The following is a 22216-nucleotide window of genomic DNA, read 5'->3' as shown; positions in this document are numbered from 1 at the left end:
AAAATTGCGTCTGATAAATAGTTTTTACAGGACAGCAGTAATTTTTCTTGTAAAAAATAAAGAGAGAATTAGCTTTTAAAATATCGTAACTCGAATATTTTATTTTATTTTTAATCACTATTTCAGAATAAATCAATTTTGAAACATTTAAGTGTTATATAGGTATTTAATTAGTAAAGTATTATTTATACATTAATAACAATAATGGTTACGAGCCAAATTTTAATATATTTAAATTTTTAAACAGACATTTCAACTTTATTGTCAGGTCATCTTCAGTGTATGCAACATAGAAAATTAAACGCAAACTTTGATAAATTCGTATAATTCGGTTAGATACAAATTCTAAAATTATAGTTACGCTAATATGATAGCTGTGTTTCTTCGTGTATTTTATGCCGTAATTTTTCTTAGTTAGCATTTATTTTTATTGTATCAGTTGCAATTTATTCATATTAAGGATAAAAATAATTGAAGACATCCAATAAACAAGACGATTAAAATGAAAATTAAAAAAAATTGAAATTTTTTTCTGTCCGAATGCGTATTTTAGCGAATACCTTTTTTTATTTAATTGGATTCAATTAGATTTAATTGAATGAAAAACTGTATTTTCTATTCAAAATTTTTAATTGAGTAGTATTCACAATTGTGTGTGTGCACAGAAAAAGCTAATATTATTTTTAGATTGAAAGGCATAAAGATAAACTCCATGCAATTTCTGTAAATGAATAAAAATGCATTCAAGAGAAAAGCATTCATTTTCACATTCATGAATCAATATTTCTGAAAATCTGAATCCATTTCAATTCATTTCAATCTATTTTCACTTGCTGGGTATTGTATCATTCGATAAAATAATAAGCACACATTCTCAAACAAAAAGGCATAGCAAGAATATTAATCCAGTAATTAAAACAGTGAGTCAAATTAATTTTCAGAAGCAAAATGTAATTAGAGTCAAAAAATTAAAACTTATTCAAGTAGAAACTTCTTATGTTATATGATAGTGTGTAAGCGACATTTTGATGAATTATTTAAGTTCAGTGATGGAGGAAGTCGCCGAAACTGACATAGATCTCCTAAAGCGATACCTCCTTATTTCTCAGAAACTATTGTACTTTATTAATACTAATAACATTAAACATGATATTTCTTTAGTTAATTAAAAAAGTGTAAACGCATAAGTCATATATTTGTAACTTGTTTCTATACAAAATAACTAAAAACAAATTCTATGAATGCGAAAATAAAATTCTTATTTTCTTTTGCAAATTGCGTAATTCAAATAATAATGACTATACTATTAATAATATTACGTCGTTTTAAATACTTGTGTCCTAAATCAGTTTTATTTATATTGTTTTCTTTTTTCATAATACGGTTTTAAATATAAAATTGGAGTGCAGCATAAATCGACACATCTGTCTGTAAAACAAATCATGAGCTAATCTTTGTAATGCTTTATTATATGTCAAATAACTCTATCGGAGCTGAAGGCAATAGTACGTATATTGGAAAACCCTTTAAAAACTATCGCGTTACACAGATTTGCATCTTGCATTTACAGAATAACATAAAGTAAATACGCATATTGTTCAACAAAAAATGTTTTATATCGAAGTAAAAAGATTCTGGAAAATCTTATATTCACTTGTACTAGGGTGTTTTATACAGCTAATTTCTATAAAAAAAAAAGAATAGAATATGTGGTGCATTGCTCTCTACTGTGTCAGTTTTGAAGCCCATTTTGTCAGACGCTCATTTTTGCTTATCTTACGAAAATTAATTATTGCAAAGTTACAAACAATATTATAAAAATTGCTTATATTATTTGATAGAAGACTTTTTAATTTATATTTATGTATTTAAAATTTTATTTTTATCTTCTTAGAGAGAAAGAAGAAATATAGTCTAAAATAAAGTGATATGTCAGAACTTTTGAAGTGATATGTCGGCACTTTTCGCTACTATTTAACTATCTCAATTGTGCAACATTTAAAAGAATAAAACGTTCAAAGTTCATCAAGCATATTATTATTTATCATTTGTCTTTACTTTCAGATAAATCTACGAAATTAGATAATTTTTTATTCATTTATATATTATTACATAAATAATGAAAGCAATATTTATTCTGTTACTTTTTCATTTTTTAAGCAATACGGAAGAAAATCAAGATCTAATATTCATAGTTGATTCTTTAAAACGTCTTAAATATAGACTTAAGCAGTTGTAAACACAAAGCCGTATTAATATCTAAAAATATTGTTTATAAATACCAGTCAAGGATTAAGTGAACGATGCGCGCTGACCCTAAGCGCCACATAGATTAGAGCACTTACTCGTTAACTTCAATATGCTCTCTTGCAAACATTACTTGTCAGACGCAATCTTGCAAAAAGTTGTTTCTTTTAACATAAAATGTTACGAGATAAAAATTTATACTTTCGCGCTATTAGCTAGCGACAAAATTACCAAGCTTTGATCTGTATTACCCTAGTACTTATACATTACTAACGACAGTTCTATACATTGTATTTTTTTAAGCCCTTCTGTTGACAACACTGATTTCACACATACCATTCGTCCTAGCCATCTTTTTTCGTGGCGTGCGTTTTCAATTTGTACGTTATTTTTGTTCACTAAATATATTACTTTTTAAATTCTATTTGTCTCAAGTCTTTTGTGTTTCCTGGCTCCCAACAGATCATGGGCCTAATATACGTGTAACGTAATCGCACGACTGAAAGTGACTTTTTTCGTCTTTGTCATCGTGAGCCAATTCGCCCGTCTTTGCTCGCGCCACTGGCCTTTTCTATCTACACAAAAAACGCCAGTGATCACCTCCGAATCTACAGATCAGGAACATCACGAAGATGGACAGAACTTTGGAAATTTCAAATGAGAGCAATCTTCATGGCACACGATCTTTTAAATATCGTTTAAGGAAGTCAAACCAGAAGCAGCTGGTGATCCTCAAAAGAGTTGGACAAAAGAAATGCAAAAGCCATGCTCATCTTATCGTCGTTTATGGAATATTCCCTGGAATATCTTATTACTTGCTCATTATTTGCTCATTACAACTGAAATATGGGCAAAACTTTCCGCCATTCACGAACAAAAAAGTGCGATTAACAAATTATCACGACAAAATTCCATGAATATCGAATGGCAATCGGCGATTCTGTAACACACAACACATCGCCAAAATTGAAAATATGGCTAACCAGCTAAAAGATATCGACGAAATAGTTTCATGATGGCGAAAATACTTGGGACCCTGCCTTCCAAGTACAACGCGTTCATTTCAGCCTGGGACAGCGTCAGACTAGTGGAACAGACACTCCTCCTACGAGAAAGGCTTCGAAAAGAAGCTCGGATGACGTAAATAGATGAAATAAGCAGTGCTACGATTACGCTCTCCAGGAAGGTAAACGGGGCCGCCACCATCGACGCAACGGTGAGGAACCGCGCAAAAAGAAAATTGTAGTTTCTGCAGCAAAATCGATCACCTTGCCAAATATTGCTTCGCTAAAAGAAAGGCATTAAAGATAAGAGACAAAGATAACGATAAAATGAGCGGATTTAAATATGATAATTCGATTAATTTCACCGCGTTTATTGCCTGTCAAGCGAATGACTCGAGCACCGAAAATTCTTTTCACACAACCGATTCAAATTTGACAACTTTTCTCAAACTTGATGAAAAATACATTTGGAAAAGAATGGTACACTGAATTCATACTGTGCAATAATGAACACGTTTGTCTCTGTGACAACATTAGTTTAAAAACGGAAGATACTCATTTTTCGATTCATAGATAATCAATGACTCGATGCGAAATCAACAATGTTTGTTCCGCGTAGAGAAAAAAACCTTTTTTCGACTATATGTATATCGAACGGTTTCTCAATTATCTTAAACGACAACCATCCGAATATACTCTCTAAAAATAAACAAATTATTGCACATAGCATTAGGCAAGAAAATAATTTAATACGTTTACTAATTAAACCAAAGTTGAAAACGTCGAAAACTTTACATCTTCAACACTTTTAAACTTTTTTTTTTTTAAACATGGCATAAGCGTCCCGATCACACAAACTGTAACTATCTTATAAAAATGATAACAAAAGACTCGATTACAGGAATAAACTTGTCGGACAAGAAAGACTTTTTCTGCGAGGACTGCCCATTGAGTAAACAAGTGAGACTACCGTTCTTAAATACGCACAAAAGTGATGTCGCTCTCGGCGAAATCATTCACGCCGATGTGTGCGGTCCAATGCAAACGCCATTAATCGGTGGAGCAAGATTTTTCTTACTCCTCAAAGATGAATCTTTGGGATTTAAAACAGGATTTAAAATATTTCCAAAAGCATAAAAATGACGTATTCGATTATCTAAAAGAATTCCTTAACTTAACAATCGATCAATTCAGTAGAAATATAAAAGTTCTAAGAACTGATAATGACACGAAATTCACTAACTCAAACGTTTGTTTACAATCTATTAAAAGAAGGGGCATAAAGCTACTTATTATATATCCACGCCTCACACGCCGGAACAAAACGGATGCGCGGAACACGAAATGCACATGGTCTTGGAAAGCGCACACTCTATGCTCTTAGCGCGAAACCTACCCAAAAATCTCTGGGGCGAAGTCGTTAACACGGCAGTTTATATATTCAACAGGATCCGCGTATCCTAGTGGTAAAACATCGATCGAAATCTATCTAAGGAGGAAACCAGACCTGTCACACATTAGAACGTTCGATTGTAATGTTTACGCGCACATTCCAGAAGCTTTACGTAAAAAATAAGATCCTAAATCACAAACTTTTTGTTGGTTATGAAAAGGATTCCGGAAACTATAGATTACTAGATACGCAAACAAAAAAAACGTATTGTAATTTCAAGAAACGTTATCTTCAACGAGAACGAAATCGATAAAAATAAAACAAAAGGAAACCTAGATCTCTATTGATAACAACGCAGAAAATCCGACGCTGATCCGAACGCTCGTGAAACAACAATAAATGATTCAATCGATTCAAATTCTGATAACTTCGTCGACGCAATAAATTTATCATCAGACTAAAATTTTCATAATCCAGATCCTCAATCTCCGAAGCAAAGCAGCGAATAGATGTGTTCGGAGTGAGATCACTTATCGTAAAAATTTATATTTCCCCGAACACTACATGGCCTATGCAGCCTACATCGTGTCATAATCCACCGGCCACATATAAAGAAGTTGCAAAGATTCCGCTTATGGAAAAATGCAATAAAAAAAGAGCTCAAAGCTTATGAAATCAATCAAACGTGAGAGGTCACTACCTAAAGATCGTAAACCAATCAGTCATAAATGGGTTTTCAAAGTCAAAGATTCGTCAAGTGAAAATCCGGTACGCTATAAGGCTCGCTTGTGAGCTCAAGGCTTTTCATAGCAGGCTAGCATAGATTATGGTGAAATCTTCTTTCCCGTCATAGTCAGTGCGCATCCTACTAGCAATCGCAGCGAAAGAAAATTTAAAATCAATCCAATTCGATGTAAACACTTTATCTGAATTCCAATCTTAATGAAGTTACTTACATGCAGATCCCAGACGGTTTGAATGTAAAAGATAAAAATTCAATTCTAAAATTAAATAAAGCTATATATGACTTGAAACAATCAGGTCGCTGTTGGAACGAGAAATTCAATTCACTAGCATCGGTTTCTCGCAATGTGCTTCAGATAAGTGCGTGTACATAACAAATTACAATGACAAAGTATATTTAGCACTCTATGTCGACGACGGCATTATGTTCGCGCGACACACCGAAACATTGCATAAACTGACTTCCCTGCTTAAAAGCAATTTCAAAATCACAGTCAGTAATCCAAAATTGTTTGTCGGGATAGAAATGCAACGCCTCGACGATTGGCATATTTCTACATCAACGAAACATATTGATAAAATATTATAAAAATTTAATATGTCTGAAGTGAACTCCATAACACTCCAATCGATCCGCATGCGTGCATAGAAAAACCGATCGGTACCAAAAAACCACAATATTCTATATCGCGAGGCATTCGGATCACTCCCATTTTTTCTATGATTCCAGGCCTGATATCGCATTCGCGATCAGCATTGTAAGTCGATATCTCGACAATCATAGCGATACACACTGGGACGCCGTGAAATGCATCTTCCAATACATTAAAGGTACTAAAGATCATGCATTTTGTTTTCGAACAAAGGCAATAGTGAATTAATTGGTTTTTCCGACACGGACTATGTAGGCAATTGTACGCGACGGTCAACATTTTCATATTAAGCGAAAAATGCGTCACATGGTTATCTAAAAGACAAGCGTCCGTAAACCTAAATACAACTGAAGCGGAATTCATTAAAGCGATCTGGATCAGAAAATTGCTCTCAGACCTCAGACGACAATGCGCAAGGCCTACCGTTCTATACGTAGACAACCAAAGCGTTATAAAATTATCAAGAAATGAATTTCATAAGTCGAAATACATTGATATATTATTCATATTATTTATATGCGAGAAAATTCAGAACAACGAAATAAACACCAAATATGTAAGATCTAATGAACAATATGCCGATTCACTAACAAAATCCCTGTTTTGAAATGTTTAATGCTCCGTCTCAAGCTTGACTGACGTCACGAAAACACTCAAGTAATGGGGGTGTTACGAGATAAAAATTTATACTTTCGCGCTATTATCTAGCGACAAACCAAGCTTTGATCTGTATTACCTTAGTTCTTATACATTACTAACAACATCTATGCATTGTATTTTTTTAAGTCCTTCTGTTGGCAACACTGATTTCGCACACACATCATTCATCCCAGCCATCTTTTTTCGTGGCGTGCGTCACTTCAATTTGTAATTTTGTTCACTAAATATATTCCTTTTTAAATTCTATTCGTCTCGTCTTTTGTGTCCGTGCTTTCCCGGCTTCCAATAAAGTATCACATTTTGTACTTGTATACGTAACGTCTTCTGTCCGTCACAATATGTATACAAGGTATTCTAGAATAACCACCAAATTCATACGCAGCTAAAGCAGATTAAACTAAGTCGAAAAGTCCTGTAGCATTTTACAATTTTCCCAATAATTAACGAGATATTAATCTTTAAAGATAGCCGAATACACACGTCTGCCCGGCATACTATTGCCAAGTGTACGTCTACCGATCACTTGGCACCTGGGACGCGGGAAGTGATGGTCTGACAATAGACTTATAAGATGGCATTCTTTCGAAAGAAGCTAAAGACTTGATAGAAAGAAAGAGAAATAGTCGCAGATCTATAATCCTCTTCTTTTCTAGTAATAAATTGATTGGTCGCCGCAGCAAGCTGGGGAGTGGTCAAGAGCAATGAAGATAAACATTTGAGAGTCAATGGCCGAGAGTTGTAGTCTTATGCTTAAGCTGATTCGTCCCCACCGCTCATTGGAAAAGGAGAAACTAAGGAGCTGTCCTTCAATGTTATCTTCAGCTTCTCTCGTATGAACACTCCGTCTACCTCATAATACCTGTGATCAAAGTCTCGCTACAAATGCTTTGACTAATTAGAAGAAAGAATTTTACAAACTGATCAATTAAAAAACGCTTCAAAATGTTTGCAGCATCACGTTGACCTCTATATCCTCTTATGCCTGGCAAGCGCGCTGCTCAAGTTTTGACGCTTTAAAGCTTACGGCGCGGGGAGCTTGCCAGACCATCCCCGTCTCAGAGGTAGGCATACACTTAGCACTAATAGGCCTTAAAAATTAATTAATATCTCGTTAACTATTGGAAAAAAATGAAATCATAGAGGACTTTTTGACTCAGTTTAGTCCGCTCTACATTCGCATGAAATATTTAGTGATTATTTGGGACACTCTGCGTGCTTGCGTGCATGCGTGCGCGCGTGCGTGTGTGTGTATTCTAAATCGGATCAAAATTTTGTTGTTAGAAGTATTTCGTCCATGAGTATATGAGTATTTTAGTGTAATATGAATATTTTAGTTCTTAAGGTAGTACTTGCGCGACAATATCATCTGAAAGTTTAAGTCACATCGCGGTATTTGGTGGCGATACCTCATTCCCATCAGAGAGAAAACTTTCGATTGTGCCTATCTAAGGCCGCACGCACACGTGAAAACAAAATGAATACAGATACGCAAACTAATATCGGTGCTGTCAAATGCTCACTAGCCCTCTATTTTTCACCACTCCCTTCGCCTCCATATGTCAAACAAAATTGAAAAATTGCGTTCTTTTTGCAGCTCTATTTTCCTAATTAAACAATCAAAAATTATGATCTTTTTTTGCAATATCCATTTCCTCTATCATTTTTTATAATGGTCCTAAGATGGTATATGGATGCTATAATTAAAAATCTTAAAGCTGAAAATATAATAAGCACAGATAATAAGAATAAAAAAATATAAATTCCAAATTATCAAATATAATATATTCGATATTATCCCAGAGCTCTGAGTGGACAGCTCGTTATTCCCTATTCCTATTGCCTTGAGCCATATGAAGCCTAATTTGAATTGCGTATATACATCATGTTAAAACAACTGCACATTTTAATTGCAGTTATCTCAGAAACTAGGTAGTCTATGTTTTATGTCTAATTGTACACAAACATAGAGAGCATTTCAATTTATGATGTTTTTGATTCGATCGAGTTTGCATCTGGGTTGGAAAATTTTGCTATTGGATGTATTACACGCTGTACCAATAGGAGAGCACAAAACATCATTAATTCAGCCAGATTAGCGCAAACTCGGAGAATTCTCTCAACGGAGAAAAAAATGTTTGAAAAAACGTTTTTTTTAAACATTTTTAAAAACGTTAAAAAAAACATTTTTTTTAATGTTTAAAATAATGAGAAAAGTCCTCTTTTTTCATTAAAAAAAAACATTTATTTAATACTAAAAAAACATTTTTTTTAATATTTCATGGAAATGTTTTTTTAATGTTTAAAAAAAACGCTTTTTTAAGATTTGATAAAAATTTTATAATGATAAAAGTAACGTTTGAAGTAACAAGAAAAATCTCCTTTTTTTCATTGAAAAAAATGTTTATTCAAACGTGTAAATAACGTATTTTAATGTTAAAAATAGTATATTTTAACCTTAATAGTATATTTAACCTTAATAGTATATTTAACCTTAGACAACCAATTTTATTAATTAATAGTAATTTTTAATTATATTTTTATCTTTTTAGCTTACTTTTAGCAAGTTTTGAACTTGGGATCTCAGGGTTGAATCTCATACCTTATCCGTTATACCACTTATAATTGTCGATGGACTTAAAAATGTCGATGGACATTTTTATTATCCATGGCACTTAACACAATTATACTAAGTTAACTTTTTTATTAATTTAGAAAAAAGACGGCGTCACTAATAAACTATAGTTAAAATTGTTTGATGTAAAACGACATATCATAAGATTGGATATCCGGCAACACCATAACCTTAAAATATTAGCGATTTTGTATCAGCATCATATATTTTTTTTTGTATGAAAATGTCGAGTTTTGAGCCGAATAAGCGTCATTTGCGGGAACTTTTGATTTACTTCTTTAATTTGAAAAAATCTGCAGCTCATAGATTGCTTGTAGAAGCATATGGTGATGCTGCCTTAAGTGAGAAAAGTTGTCATGAGTGGTTTCAAAAGTTTAAGAACGGTGAATTTGACATTCGAAGACAAAGAACGTAGCCGAAAGTGTATGAAGACGCGAAATTGGAAGCATTATTGGATGAAAATTTGTGCCAAACGCAAAAAGAACTTGCACTTACATTAGGAGTGACTCAAACAATTTCATATCGTTTGAAATCATTGGGAATGATTCAAAAACAAGGGAATTGGATTCCATATGAACTGAAATCGAGAAACGTTGAACGCCGATTTTTCACATATGAAATGCTACTTGTCAGGCATAAACGAAAGGGTTTTTTGCATCGTATAGTCACTGGTGATGAAAAATGAATCCACTACGATAACCCAAAGAAAAAGAAATCATGGGGATCACCTAGCCATGCTTCAACATCGACAGCCAAGCCGAATATTCATGGAAAAAAAACTCATGTTGTGTATTTGGTGGGATCAGTTTGGTGTCGTGTATTATGAGTTGCTCAAACCGAACGAGACCATTACTGGAGTTCTTCTCTACCGAACACAATTGATGAGATTGAGCCGAGCACTCAAGGAAAAACGCGCTCACTATTACTCCAGGCAGACAAAATTATTCTCTTGCATGATAATGCTCGACCACATTTTGTAGCGCCGGTTAAAATCTACATAGAAACACTCAAATGTGAAGTTCTACTTCACCCGCCGTATTCTCCAGACATTATTCCTTCCGACTATCACTTGTTCCGATTGATGACGCATGGCCTGAGCACCACTTCACATCATATGAAGATACCAAAAATTGTATCCATGATTGGATAGCCTCAAAAGATGAAGCGTTCTTCCGACGCGGTATCCACATGCTATCAGAAAGATGGGAAAAAGTAGGCTAGCGATGGCCATTACTTTGAATAAAACATTATGTACCGTTCTTTCACAATAAATGTTTAATTTTTGATAAAAAACGGTGGAAACTTATTTACTCTCAATAAAATTTTTTTAATCTTTATATTAAACGTCAAACGTTTAAAAAAATGTTTCCTTCGAAACATTATTTCAAACGAAAATTTAATATAAAACTAACACATAATAAACGTTAAATACATTTAAAAATATTCTATTGAATCATTATTTCAAACAAAAAATTAAGGTATAACGAACATTTAATAAACATTAAATAAACGTTAAAAAAGTCTTATTTTGAAAATGAATCATAAAACGTAAAATTCATTACGAATAAACGTTTAAAAAACATTTAATAAACATTAAATAAATATTATTCTGAAAATGAATCGTCAAATGTAAAATTAATGAAAAATAAACGTTTAAAAAACGATTAAAAAATATTTTCTTCCCATTGGGCAGTCGGAGAAAATATCATTACTTGTATTTAAAATTATAACACATTCGTAAAAAAATCATTTTATACAAGTACTATCTTAAACATCTATTGGTTATATTTAATCTATAGTCTATAACGTATTCTTGCCTTTGGGTTAATCAAATTCCGATAGCATTGTCGGGAGAAATAAGGGATTCAAAAAGGCGGGGGAGATAGAATTCGATTATTCTTCAGTGGAAAATATTATTAAATTTATAATTAAATTTATAATTTCCTTATTTATCGCGCGCGCAGGGATCATCACTAAATAACAAAAGAATTTTTAAACGTCAAGAATTATTTTTTAAGCTTATGGGTATTTTCTTCAAAAGGGCCAATTATCGCATTATTATGATCCATCGCGGATGCCAACATTTCGTGAACCTTACCGTTCACTTTATCGAGACGAGGAGTGCGCTTCTCATCCAGATGAAGTAAAGGCAAGATCCACGAAACATTGACGTTAACAATGAATCACAACATGATGATAATCTGCCCTTTGGCAACTCTGAAAAAATAAATAAATATTGTAAAGCTTAAAACTTATATTGTACTTTAACATGCTTTTAGTCAATTTTCAAACAATTTTTATGTTTACAAATCTGTATCTCTAATAAAATCGAATTATTATGTTCTTCAAAATTACGTACATTCAATAGGCTGTAGCTCGATAAAAAAATTTTTTCTCAAAAAGTTTAATACTTTTTACAAAAAACAATAGTTTTGTCTACAAAATATATAAATTTCTTTAGAAAAAAATTTTTATGGAGCTACAGACTGTTGAATGTATGTAATTTATAACAATTTTTTCGTTTTCACCAAATTTCAGTGATCTACAAAATTGTGCAATTTGGAGCGTTTTAAAAGTATTCCTTATTTTTTGAGTAGTGTACAATTCATATCAACATCAAATCAACATTAAATCGACAATGTTAATGTCTGAGAGCTTTATTTTATCAAATAAGTAAATTAAATTATCGAAAAAAATTTAATATTAAAACATCATTTAATATTAAAACAAATTCCGTAAATCGTTAGAAAATAATTTACTTTAATGTATTTTAATGAAAAACATATATCTATATTTTAGGAGCCGATACCGGGCTGGACCGATGCGGAAGTTGCGTCGTCGCGCCGTCCTGAAAAATGGCGATTGCAATGTGTTACAATCACGCATCTCTCGACGATCATTGCGTTTTCTTCAAGACATCTTCACAACTTTAGTGGATACACAGTGGCGTTGGACTCTGCTATGTTTTACCTTAAGCTTTCTTTTATCTTGGCTGGGTTTTGCAGTGATTTGGTGGCTAATAGCTTTCACTCACGGTGACTTCGAAGAGCATCATTTGCCGCCTTTTCAAGTAGAAAACAACTGGACACCATGCATTTACAATATTTTCAGCTTCACTAGTTGTTTCCTCTTTAGTATCGAAACTCAGCATACTATTGGATATGGCAGCCGCTCTACTACCGAAGAATGTCCTGAAGCTATATTTATTATGTGCCTTCAGAGTATAGCTGGAGTCATGATCCAAGCTTTCATGGTATGTTTGAAGAATGTTAAACTCTTACATATAAAACGTCGAATCATAAAAAGTTAAATTTAATTAAAGAATTAATTGCAGGTGGGCATCGTATTCGCTAAAATGACCAGGCCAAAACAACGTACCCAGACTTTGTTATTTTCGCGAAATGCTGTGATTTGTCAACGAGATGGTGAACTTTGCCTCATGTTTCGAGTGGGTGATATGAGGAAAAGTCACATAATTGGCGCGAGTATACGCGCACAAATGATTCGCAATAAAATAACCAAAGAGGGTGAAATTCTGTTTCAACACCAGCATGAACTGGTGGTAGGTACTGATGGTGAAAATGGCGATCTATTTTTTATTTGGCCAGCTACTATCATTCATCGGATCAACGAATCTTCGCCCTTCTTCAATATGTCCGCCGAAGATATGTTAACTGAACGTTTCGAAATTGTTCTAATCTTAGAAGGTACTATCGAATCTACTGGACAAACTACTCAAGCAAGGTCTAGCTATCTTCCACAAGAGATTCTATGGGGCCATCGTTTCGATCCCATTGTAAGCTACTCAAAAGAACGACAAGGTTATGAGGTAGACTATTCACTGTTTAATAGTACCACTCAGGTTGACACTCCATTGTGCTCTGGCAGGGAGCTTACAGAATTTTATAAGGCGCAGGATGATCTTCGTCATGGAACTGGTACGCAATTATGTGATCAATTTCTTACATAAATTGTACAGATAATTTTCTAAATCCTTGGTTTATTAAATGAATATGAAACTTAATATCCAAAGTAACAATTTATTTTAGTTTTTTTGAAAACATTGATTTAAAAACTTACATATCTTACATATCTTACAATTGTAATTATTAAATTACTGCATATAAAATATTGCAAAATTAGTTTTATGAAAAATTTTATAAAGTTAAATATTAAATATGTTCATATAACCAATTAAAATTATTCATATGCGGAGGGCGGGGGACAAATGAGAGCAATATAAGAAAACGATGTGGAAATTAATGTGCTATTAACAATATTAATTAATTAGTAAATTACATTCGAATTAAAATACAAACTGTCATCTTTTCAACGATATCCATAAATAAAAAGACTATCATTCGTAGATCGCAGATAATAAAGATAGCTTGAAGTAAGCCGCACATAACAAACTCGACAGTATTAATTTGTTGCATTAATAATGCATTAATTTTTAAAAATGCATTAATTAATAAAAATGCATCGTTTTCTTGTATTACTTTTATTTGTTCTTCCCCCCTTCTCCTTCAAATAATTTTTATTCATTATTGAATTTCATTAATTTATTACTTGTAATTATTTATATTATAAATCAAGAATTAGAACAGCGATATAAGACAGCAAATATTTTATTAATGAAATCTAGAGCAGATTTTTTGCAAGATATTAATATAAATCAAATTTTCTATTCTCGCAATATGAAATACTGATAACAAAACAATCTACATTATCTATTTACATTATAATCAATAAGCGCGTTCAGCAGCTCAATGAACACACGCTGCTATGGGATAATCTAGAAGAATAAACCAATAGCAGCGAGTGCTCACAGATCCGCTCTGCAACAGTTAAGTCTGCTAAACACGACCAATACCTACCTGTGTTACAATTAATCATACTTAACAATCAATGTTGCATTTGTTTCTATCTAAAACAATTTTTTTATGTACATTCAATAATTGATAATTGACGTTATAATGCAGTAGCAATTTATATTTTAAATGCATTGTTCATTTACACTATTTCTAGAGTTTAATATTAAAGAATTTGTATTTCCTTATAATAACCGAATTTAATTATTTTTAGACTTTATCAGAGTTATCTATAACATTTTAAAATTTTATATTATTGTATTACTCACAATATATGAATATGCAAAGCTTTTGTAGAATCCATTTATTATTAATATTTGGTAGAAGGACCTAAAACAGCAATTATTTAAAAAACTGACATTATTACATGTTATTAATTTCCTTACTTGGAAACTTTCAAACTTTGTAACTATTAAAAATTATTAATAATTGTGCTAATTGTTAACCGGTATGTTAACACTTAACTTGAACCAGATTTCTGGCACTCGATGGTTTCATGCAGTGAGCTATATACCATGATATAAAAACAAGGATATGCCTATATGCAAGTAATCACGTGACAGTTGAGCGACCAATTGAGAATTGTTATCAAGTTACATTATCGTTGATTCGTGATAAATTCGAATATATTATTTTCCAGTATACTTACAGTGCTCCTTGCAATACACTTTAACAAATACAAAAGACATAAAAAAGAAATAAAAAAATTAAACATAAAACAAATATTAAAAATAATAAACAAATTTTCGATGCAAGTATGTAATATAAGAAATTGTTACGCTTTTCTTAACGATCATATATAATAATGAAAGAAATTATTTGTTAGAATCTGGTAATTATGTTCGAATACTTAGCCATTCTTTTCAAATTATGTACACATTGAATATAATCTGTCAAAGAATGAATTTAATCTACATATAACTATAATTGTAACGAGCGTTTTTCATGTTAATTTTTATGGAACTGACAAGACTCTAGTCTCATAATTTAAGGCTGTCAATCGAATTGCAATAATATCTTTGTTTGAATAAAAAAAATAAAAAATAATTCAATGTTCAATTAAATAAATTAAAATAATCAGTTAAAGGACTCACAGCATGATATTCTTCGCTATTGTTATAAACTACTAAACATTATATTTAACTAATCAAAGTACAGACGTTTCGACCTTCTAACCGGTCATTTTCAATGTTACAAATACAGTCTACATTAAAACAATGACATACTAAAAATTCTAGAAAAGTCTAGCGCTTATAATATTAAAAACCTTAATCCTGAAGCATGTGCAATCCGAAAACCTTGATATGACTATAAAAAGTTATAGGATCTTGTCTTAAATCTATCCATGGTGTCATTCCAGAAATGAATCTCATCTTATTACAATGTATCAGTTAACAATTATAATTTGCCATTATTCGATAGCGAAAGTTGAGGAATGCACGGGCCAAGAAATCAATATAAATCTGAGAGTAGTAATAATGTTCATCCATTTGCGAGCTTATCAGTAATTCAATACAATATCGAGTAATTACATGTTACCTTAACTAAAATGAAGTACAGTAAATACAAAGTTGTTAATAAAGAACACTATTAATTTGATAAAAGAAACTTACAGACATGAATCGGCAAGTTAATAATATTAGATTAATTTAAATTTTCAAATCAAATAAATAAGTAAGTAGTATGATCACCGGAAATACGCAGATCGAAGATGCAAACGAGCATAACATCACTATCATTAATCACTATCATTAATCCTTATAAAATACATATAATATCTTGAATCAAGGTTAAATGCACATGATATAATTTCAGAAATAAAATACAGAGTATATAGATAACCCAGAGCTGAAATTGAAACATTATCAAATAAATGTCTCAGAGGAATAATTGATTTTTATGAAATTTCTTAATGCTTTCAAGAAATGGAAGGAATAAGAATTTCTTTTATTCAAGCACGGCATTTGATATTAAACAAGTATCAAGTTATCATAATAACAAAGAAAATGGACTTTAATGTATTTAATGTATTTATTAATCTTAGTCAGTTTCTGAGATGTAAACCAAGTAATCGCTAGCATGAGTGAGTCGAAGCCAAACGAGCAATATTTCAGTATGCAAAGAAGGATGATGAACTTTCTCAAGTTTAGTTATATCTTTTAGTTTCGGACTTGATCATGTAAAGTGATATACAGGCCAACTCAATCTCAATGTAATGTAATCAAGGGATGTGGTAGTAATGTAATGCAAGAATACTCATCCAATGTAATCGTTATTCCAAGAATAGTGATGCAACTTATATGTTTCCGTCCAGAACAATCGTATTGGCCAAGCCGGTAGCAATTGCAAGGAAAGCGTATAGTTCCGTGTGTCATAAAGGCCACAGAGGTGATTCGGAAATTACCAAGATCTCGAATTGGAATTCATCAAATAGATAATCCAAGACCAATCGACATTAACTCAAATCGAGGGATGCAATAAGTCTCGTCGGACTACAAACTTAGGCAACGATCGATATTCGATGCAACTCTCCAAGATGACTATTCACGTCATCATCGCAACTTTCCGAAAATGATGATTCACAAGATTGTCGTAACATTCTAAAATGACGAATGACGATTATCGTCGTAACTTTCCAAGAATGACGATTAACGAATAAACCAGTATTATACGCGGTTGAAGTTGACATGTGCATGGTCGGCCATTGCAACGAATGATAAGCACAAACAAAACAGAAACGACGATCAAGAAAAGGAAAAATGGCTTCCGACAGATGGCCACGCCGCGTTCACAGCGCTATTCATGAGTCAATCGTAGATTCACATAGTTACACGGCGTTCCTCACTAACGCGCATACGCGGGAGTTTTGATTCAAAATGCAAACTTGCAACAGCTATCGTATAAGATTATTGAATCTCTTCTTAAAAGCTTACATATATAAATTGTGACATGATAACGTGATATTGTTGTGTTATTACCAACGAATGTGATAATAATTAACGCATAACAGCATGTATGCAGTCTTAATACTGCTTGCTATACATACTGTTATGTGCTGTAATTATAGATACATTTAAAGTTGTTGTTTTTATTCCAGTTTTTTTAAAATCAATGTCTCAGAGACTAACCTCAATAAAAGTTGTTGTTATACTTTAATGCTTAAGGGTTAAAATATTAAATAAGAAATAGACTTCAAAAATGTATTTAATGAATATTTTTTATTACTTAGCTAGCTCTCTAAGTTATGAAAAATGTATCATTTTTTCAAAAGTATTTTTTTCCCATAATTTATTTTAACCAAGAATAAAAAATTTTTATACATTTTGAAATTTGATTAATTATTATTTTATTATTGGGAGTACAAATTAGTTCAGTCCGTTTCTTTGTGCATTTATTTCAAAACAAAATAAATGAACAGATCAATTAAAATATTGTCCATCGCTGCCTACTACTTTTTCCCATCTCTCAGGCAATTTTCGAATTCCATCTCGAAAAAATGACTCGTCTTTGGAGGCGATCCAATTTTGGAGCCAATTTTCGATTTCTGCAAAAGAAGTGAACCGATGACTTGCTGCATCCTTCGGAACAACCAATAATCAGAAGGAGCAATGTCCGGAGAATATGGCGGGTGCGGTAAAACATCCCATTTGAGCGTTACAAATATTTTTTTACGATTTTAGCGACATGAGGAAGTCATGAAGAAGAATACTTTATCACGTCTTTGCTCATATTCCGGCCGTTTTTCTCGCACGATTCAAACGAATCAATTGTAACCGATACCGATCGCCCGTAATGGAATTGCCAGGTTTCAGCAGCTCATAGTAAACAAGACCCTTTTGGTCTCACCAGATACAGAGCATGATCTTCGAACCATGTTCAGCCGTGATGTTGATGTTGAGATCGATGGCAACGATTGACCGGGCTTAGCGTAATATTTTTTCTTCTTGGGATTATCGTAGAATATCCACATCTCATTTCCAGTCACAATCCGATGCAAAAAACCTTTTCTCTGTCTTTGAATCAGCTGTTCGCAAGTAAAAAATCGCCTTTCAACGTCTCTTGGTTTCAATTCATAAGGCATCCAATTTCCTTATTTTTTAATCATTCCCATGGTTCTCAATTGTACAGAAATGGCTTGTTGAGTTACCTCCAATGATTCTGCAAGCTCCTCTTGACTCTGATCTTTTTCGAGTAATGCTTCTAATTCTTTGTCTTCGAATTTTTTTGCCTGTTTAGAGCGAGGCTCGTCTTCAACGCTGAAATCTCTATCCTTGAAACGTCGAAACCATTCTCTACATGATTTCAGTTGTCACTATAAACTTCGACAAGCATTCGATAGGCTTCAGCCGTACTTTTCTTCCAATTAAAGCAGAAAATCAAAAATGCTCCCGCAAATGCTGCTTGGTTAACACAAAATTCGACATTTCAAACACAGTAAAAATCAAGATTTTTATATGAAACTCAAAGCGATATAAATTGAATATTATTAACAGATGTTTAATCTTTCTCTCGTCAAAATCAGCTGTCACTATTCACAACAGCTGGAGCAATCTTTAGGGAAACGGACCGAATTAATTTGTACTCCCAATATATATACTATTTTATATAATATTATTAATAATTATTTAGTTATATTAGTAAATAAACCAAGGAAACAGCATTCATTATTTTCTTATACTGTTTGCGTTAGTAATATCAAAAAATACAATTAGAGGAAGAAGCAATGTTTTGCACACACACATCTCGAAAATTCTACCATAAATTTCTCATTGCTAATACAAACTTCACACATTTAATGCAAACTGCTTCATCTTTTGGAAATGAAAAATATTTCACCGGAAGTTATTCATTATCCGATAATAATTTATATAGCCTTTTATTGCACATTTTATTTTAATTTGTGATCTGCACAAAATATAATCTTTATAAACAGGTGCTCGCAGCCGTGATTTGCGACTATAGCTGTAGATGACCGCCACCCGACCGCGAGCAAGATGGAGAGACATAACAACAATTGTGAGTACCCACCGGCGGGACGCCCAAGCTGATCGGGGAGAATTGGACAGACAGACTCATCGATATATAGCGCGACACTGCTCCCACGGCGGCCTGTGGATCTGTCCAAGCGAACGAACACGTAGTTATCAATGTCGACGGATCCAGAGTCGATCGAATTTTGCAATCAAGTCTCCCCGACGGCCAAAACATCCAAACGGTGGAAGGCGATAACGTCTCTGACCAACGCAACATATGTTACAAACGACCCAATGTTAATGTGCACAAAACGCAGGCAAATCTGACATTGCAAGAAGCACCTGTCCTCGAACTCGAAAATTGAGACGGATCTGCAGTGCACGCAGAGCCACCTCTGCCGGATGCAAACGGCGGGGACAGGGGAATGGGATAAGAGAGAGGAGCAGACGGGAATGAAACGAATTTGAGGATGGAGAGAACTGAATCCGGGGAAGTGTAACGCTGATATAACTTGTTAACATCATGTATCCTCTCTGTTTTCTATATCTGTGCAATGGGTTACTACCGAACGAATATACTCTCTAAATCATGATCAATTCTGAAACAGTTTGGGTTCATATAATATAGATTGTGTTCGCTTTGACGCTTACAGCACGAGGATCATTTGTCTTTGTTCGATATTTAATAAATAATAAGAATAAAACAACATTTAAAGCGTTGTTAGCGACAAAACGAAGCATCACTTTCTGACTTGCATTTTATAGAGTTGCCTATCCTTTGCGGCATGTACAACTGTGATGGTGTGCCTGGGCGATTTCAATATCGACATACTCGGTTAAATTGATTATAACGCCAAATTGTTACTCGTTTCTCTTAAGCAATTGATGCTCCAATTTGCTTAACATGTAATTCGGCAATCACCTTGGATCTTATTTTTGTCTCGTCGAGCATTAATGTAGTTGAGTGCGGAGTCAGCAATGCGACCAGTGTGAGTAACCATCTTACTATCCATGCGACGCCGACTATTCCGCGACCATGTTCTGGTCGTATATCTTTCTTGCGTAACATTCATGCAATCAGACCTGAGGATCGAGTATGAGCTGGGCCTAAGTAGACTGGTCCTCTTTATATACGGCGTCGCATGTTGATGAGATGATCTTTCATTTTACTGCCTCTCTTACTACAATTTTTGACCGACTCGACCCAATTACTAGGCACGTTTCTCTCCCCATGCCGTGACTGAATGATGCAATCCGTCAGCTCATTGAGCTGAAAAGACGTGCCTTCTTAGATAAGGCGATCTCAGTTTTCTGCGGATTGGTAGCGCTACAAGAGTTTGCGAAACGAATATTGCTGTTCGTGGTGAGAAAAAGTCCTTCCTCTCTACCTCCTCCTCCAATTCTGAAGAAATCTTCGTGCCCTTGGCGCACAATTCTCCTCTGCTTCTATACCTCTGCATGTTAGAAATCCTTCCCTCCTGAATAATCATTTTCTTACCTTCTTCTTATTTTATCTTCTTATTTCTCTAATTCTTTTATTCATCTTCTTTCTTCCTCTCCTCATGTTTCCTCGATCTTCAACTTTGCTCCAATCTCCCAGTGATTTGTACAATATTTTTAAGCGTATTTGCCTGACTTCCTCTGGATTTCTCCGGTCGCTCCTTCCTTAATGTTTTGATCTCCTTCTCTATATGTCAAATTTCTCCTTTTCTCGTAGTACCTTTCCCTCTTCCTGGAAACATTCAATTGTTCTTCCCCTTTCTAAAACTAATAATTCCTCTTCTCCTTTATCTTTTCGCCCTATCTCGCTTCCCCCTTTTCTCTCAAAGCTGCTTGAGTGTATCTGCTTTTCACAACTTGCCCACTCACTAATGTCCTTTATCTCAAATTTTAATATCCTTTCCTCTTGTCAGTCTGATTTTCGTCGATCTCACAGCATGGCGACGGAAATGCTTTACATCTCTGACGTCGTGCTTCGTAATTTTGACAAGTCGCCTTATTTCCATCGTTGCGCTGGACTTCACAAAAGCTTTCGATACCGTCAATCATGACCTACAATACTTTTAGTCAAACTCAAGTTATGCGGTCTTTCTCATCTTGCTTTCTCGCTAATTTGCTCATTCCTTACAAATCACACGCAGCAAATCCTCATATATAATCCTTTTTCTCTTTTCTCTTCTACTTGTGCCTTCTCTCTGGTGTACCCCAGAGTTCCATTCTTGGAGGCTTACTCTTTAATATTTTTATTTATTTAATATTTTTAATATTTTCTCTGATTTGTCTAATGTTTCCTGTCCTCTTCATGTGCAGATGACGTAATTCTTCTCAAATCCTTTCACTCATTTGAGCTTTAGCAAGCTGTTCTGCTTTGAATACAAATTTAAAATCTATTGCTTATCCACGAATAATGCATATAAATCTTTTTAAATCATCCTGTTGATTGTCGGTTCCTCAACATTGTCCCGTCTTCAGTCCTTCGTCATTTCTCTTAATTCTATTCCACTTCCTCACTTCTCCTCTATTAAGATTCTTGGTGTCCATGTTGACTTCTCTTCATAGTCATTCGAGTCACATGGCCGTCAAGTATCATGCTCTTATGCTCGTTTATGTCTTCTTTATTCCCTTTGCCACATTCTTTTCTGCTCTCAAAAACTCCTCACTTCTTAATTATTTGTTATTTCTCTATTTGATTATGCTGACGTCGTCTACGTTTCAGTTCTTAACCAACATCTGCTAAATCATGTACAATATATCCAAAATTCTTGTCTCCGCTTCTCCTATTGCGTAACTATTCCTAATCCTATTCCGTAAATACAACCATATATCTCCGTATTAGCAGAGCTAATCTGATTTAAAATTTGGCAACGTATTCTTCTGTGCTGTCTTGTGTATTTTCTCTCCTTCACTCCTTTATCGACATTTCCTTCAGATGAACTCTGAACATTATTCCTCTTTTAACTCTTTTATCACCAAATACCAAGATTATATATCCTTCTATATATATATATATATATATATATATATATATATATATATATA

At 33.5% G+C, this 22216-nt stretch overlaps 1 protein-coding gene across 1 annotated transcript in view; it reads left to right on the top strand.

Annotated features, from left to right (window-relative positions):
• LOC105622025 (G protein-activated inward rectifier potassium channel 3-like) overlaps positions 1-22216 on the top strand; it is a 55949-nt gene that overhangs the window by 29701 nt on the left and 4032 nt on the right. Inside the window, exons 2-3 of the mRNA XM_012203463.1 lie at positions 12133-12586; positions 12668-13271. Coding sequence (XP_012058853.1) covers positions 12133-12586; positions 12668-13271 — 1058 coding nt within the window. The remainder of the gene's footprint in view (positions 1-12132; positions 12587-12667; positions 13272-22216) is intronic.

Source organism: Atta cephalotes (assembly GCF_000143395.1).
Source record: "Atta cephalotes unplaced genomic scaffold scaffold00002, whole genome shotgun sequence".
In the NCBI taxonomy this organism is placed as follows: domain Eukaryota; kingdom Metazoa; phylum Arthropoda; class Insecta; order Hymenoptera; family Formicidae; genus Atta; species Atta cephalotes.
This window is presented reverse-complemented; position numbering and strand designations above follow the sequence as displayed.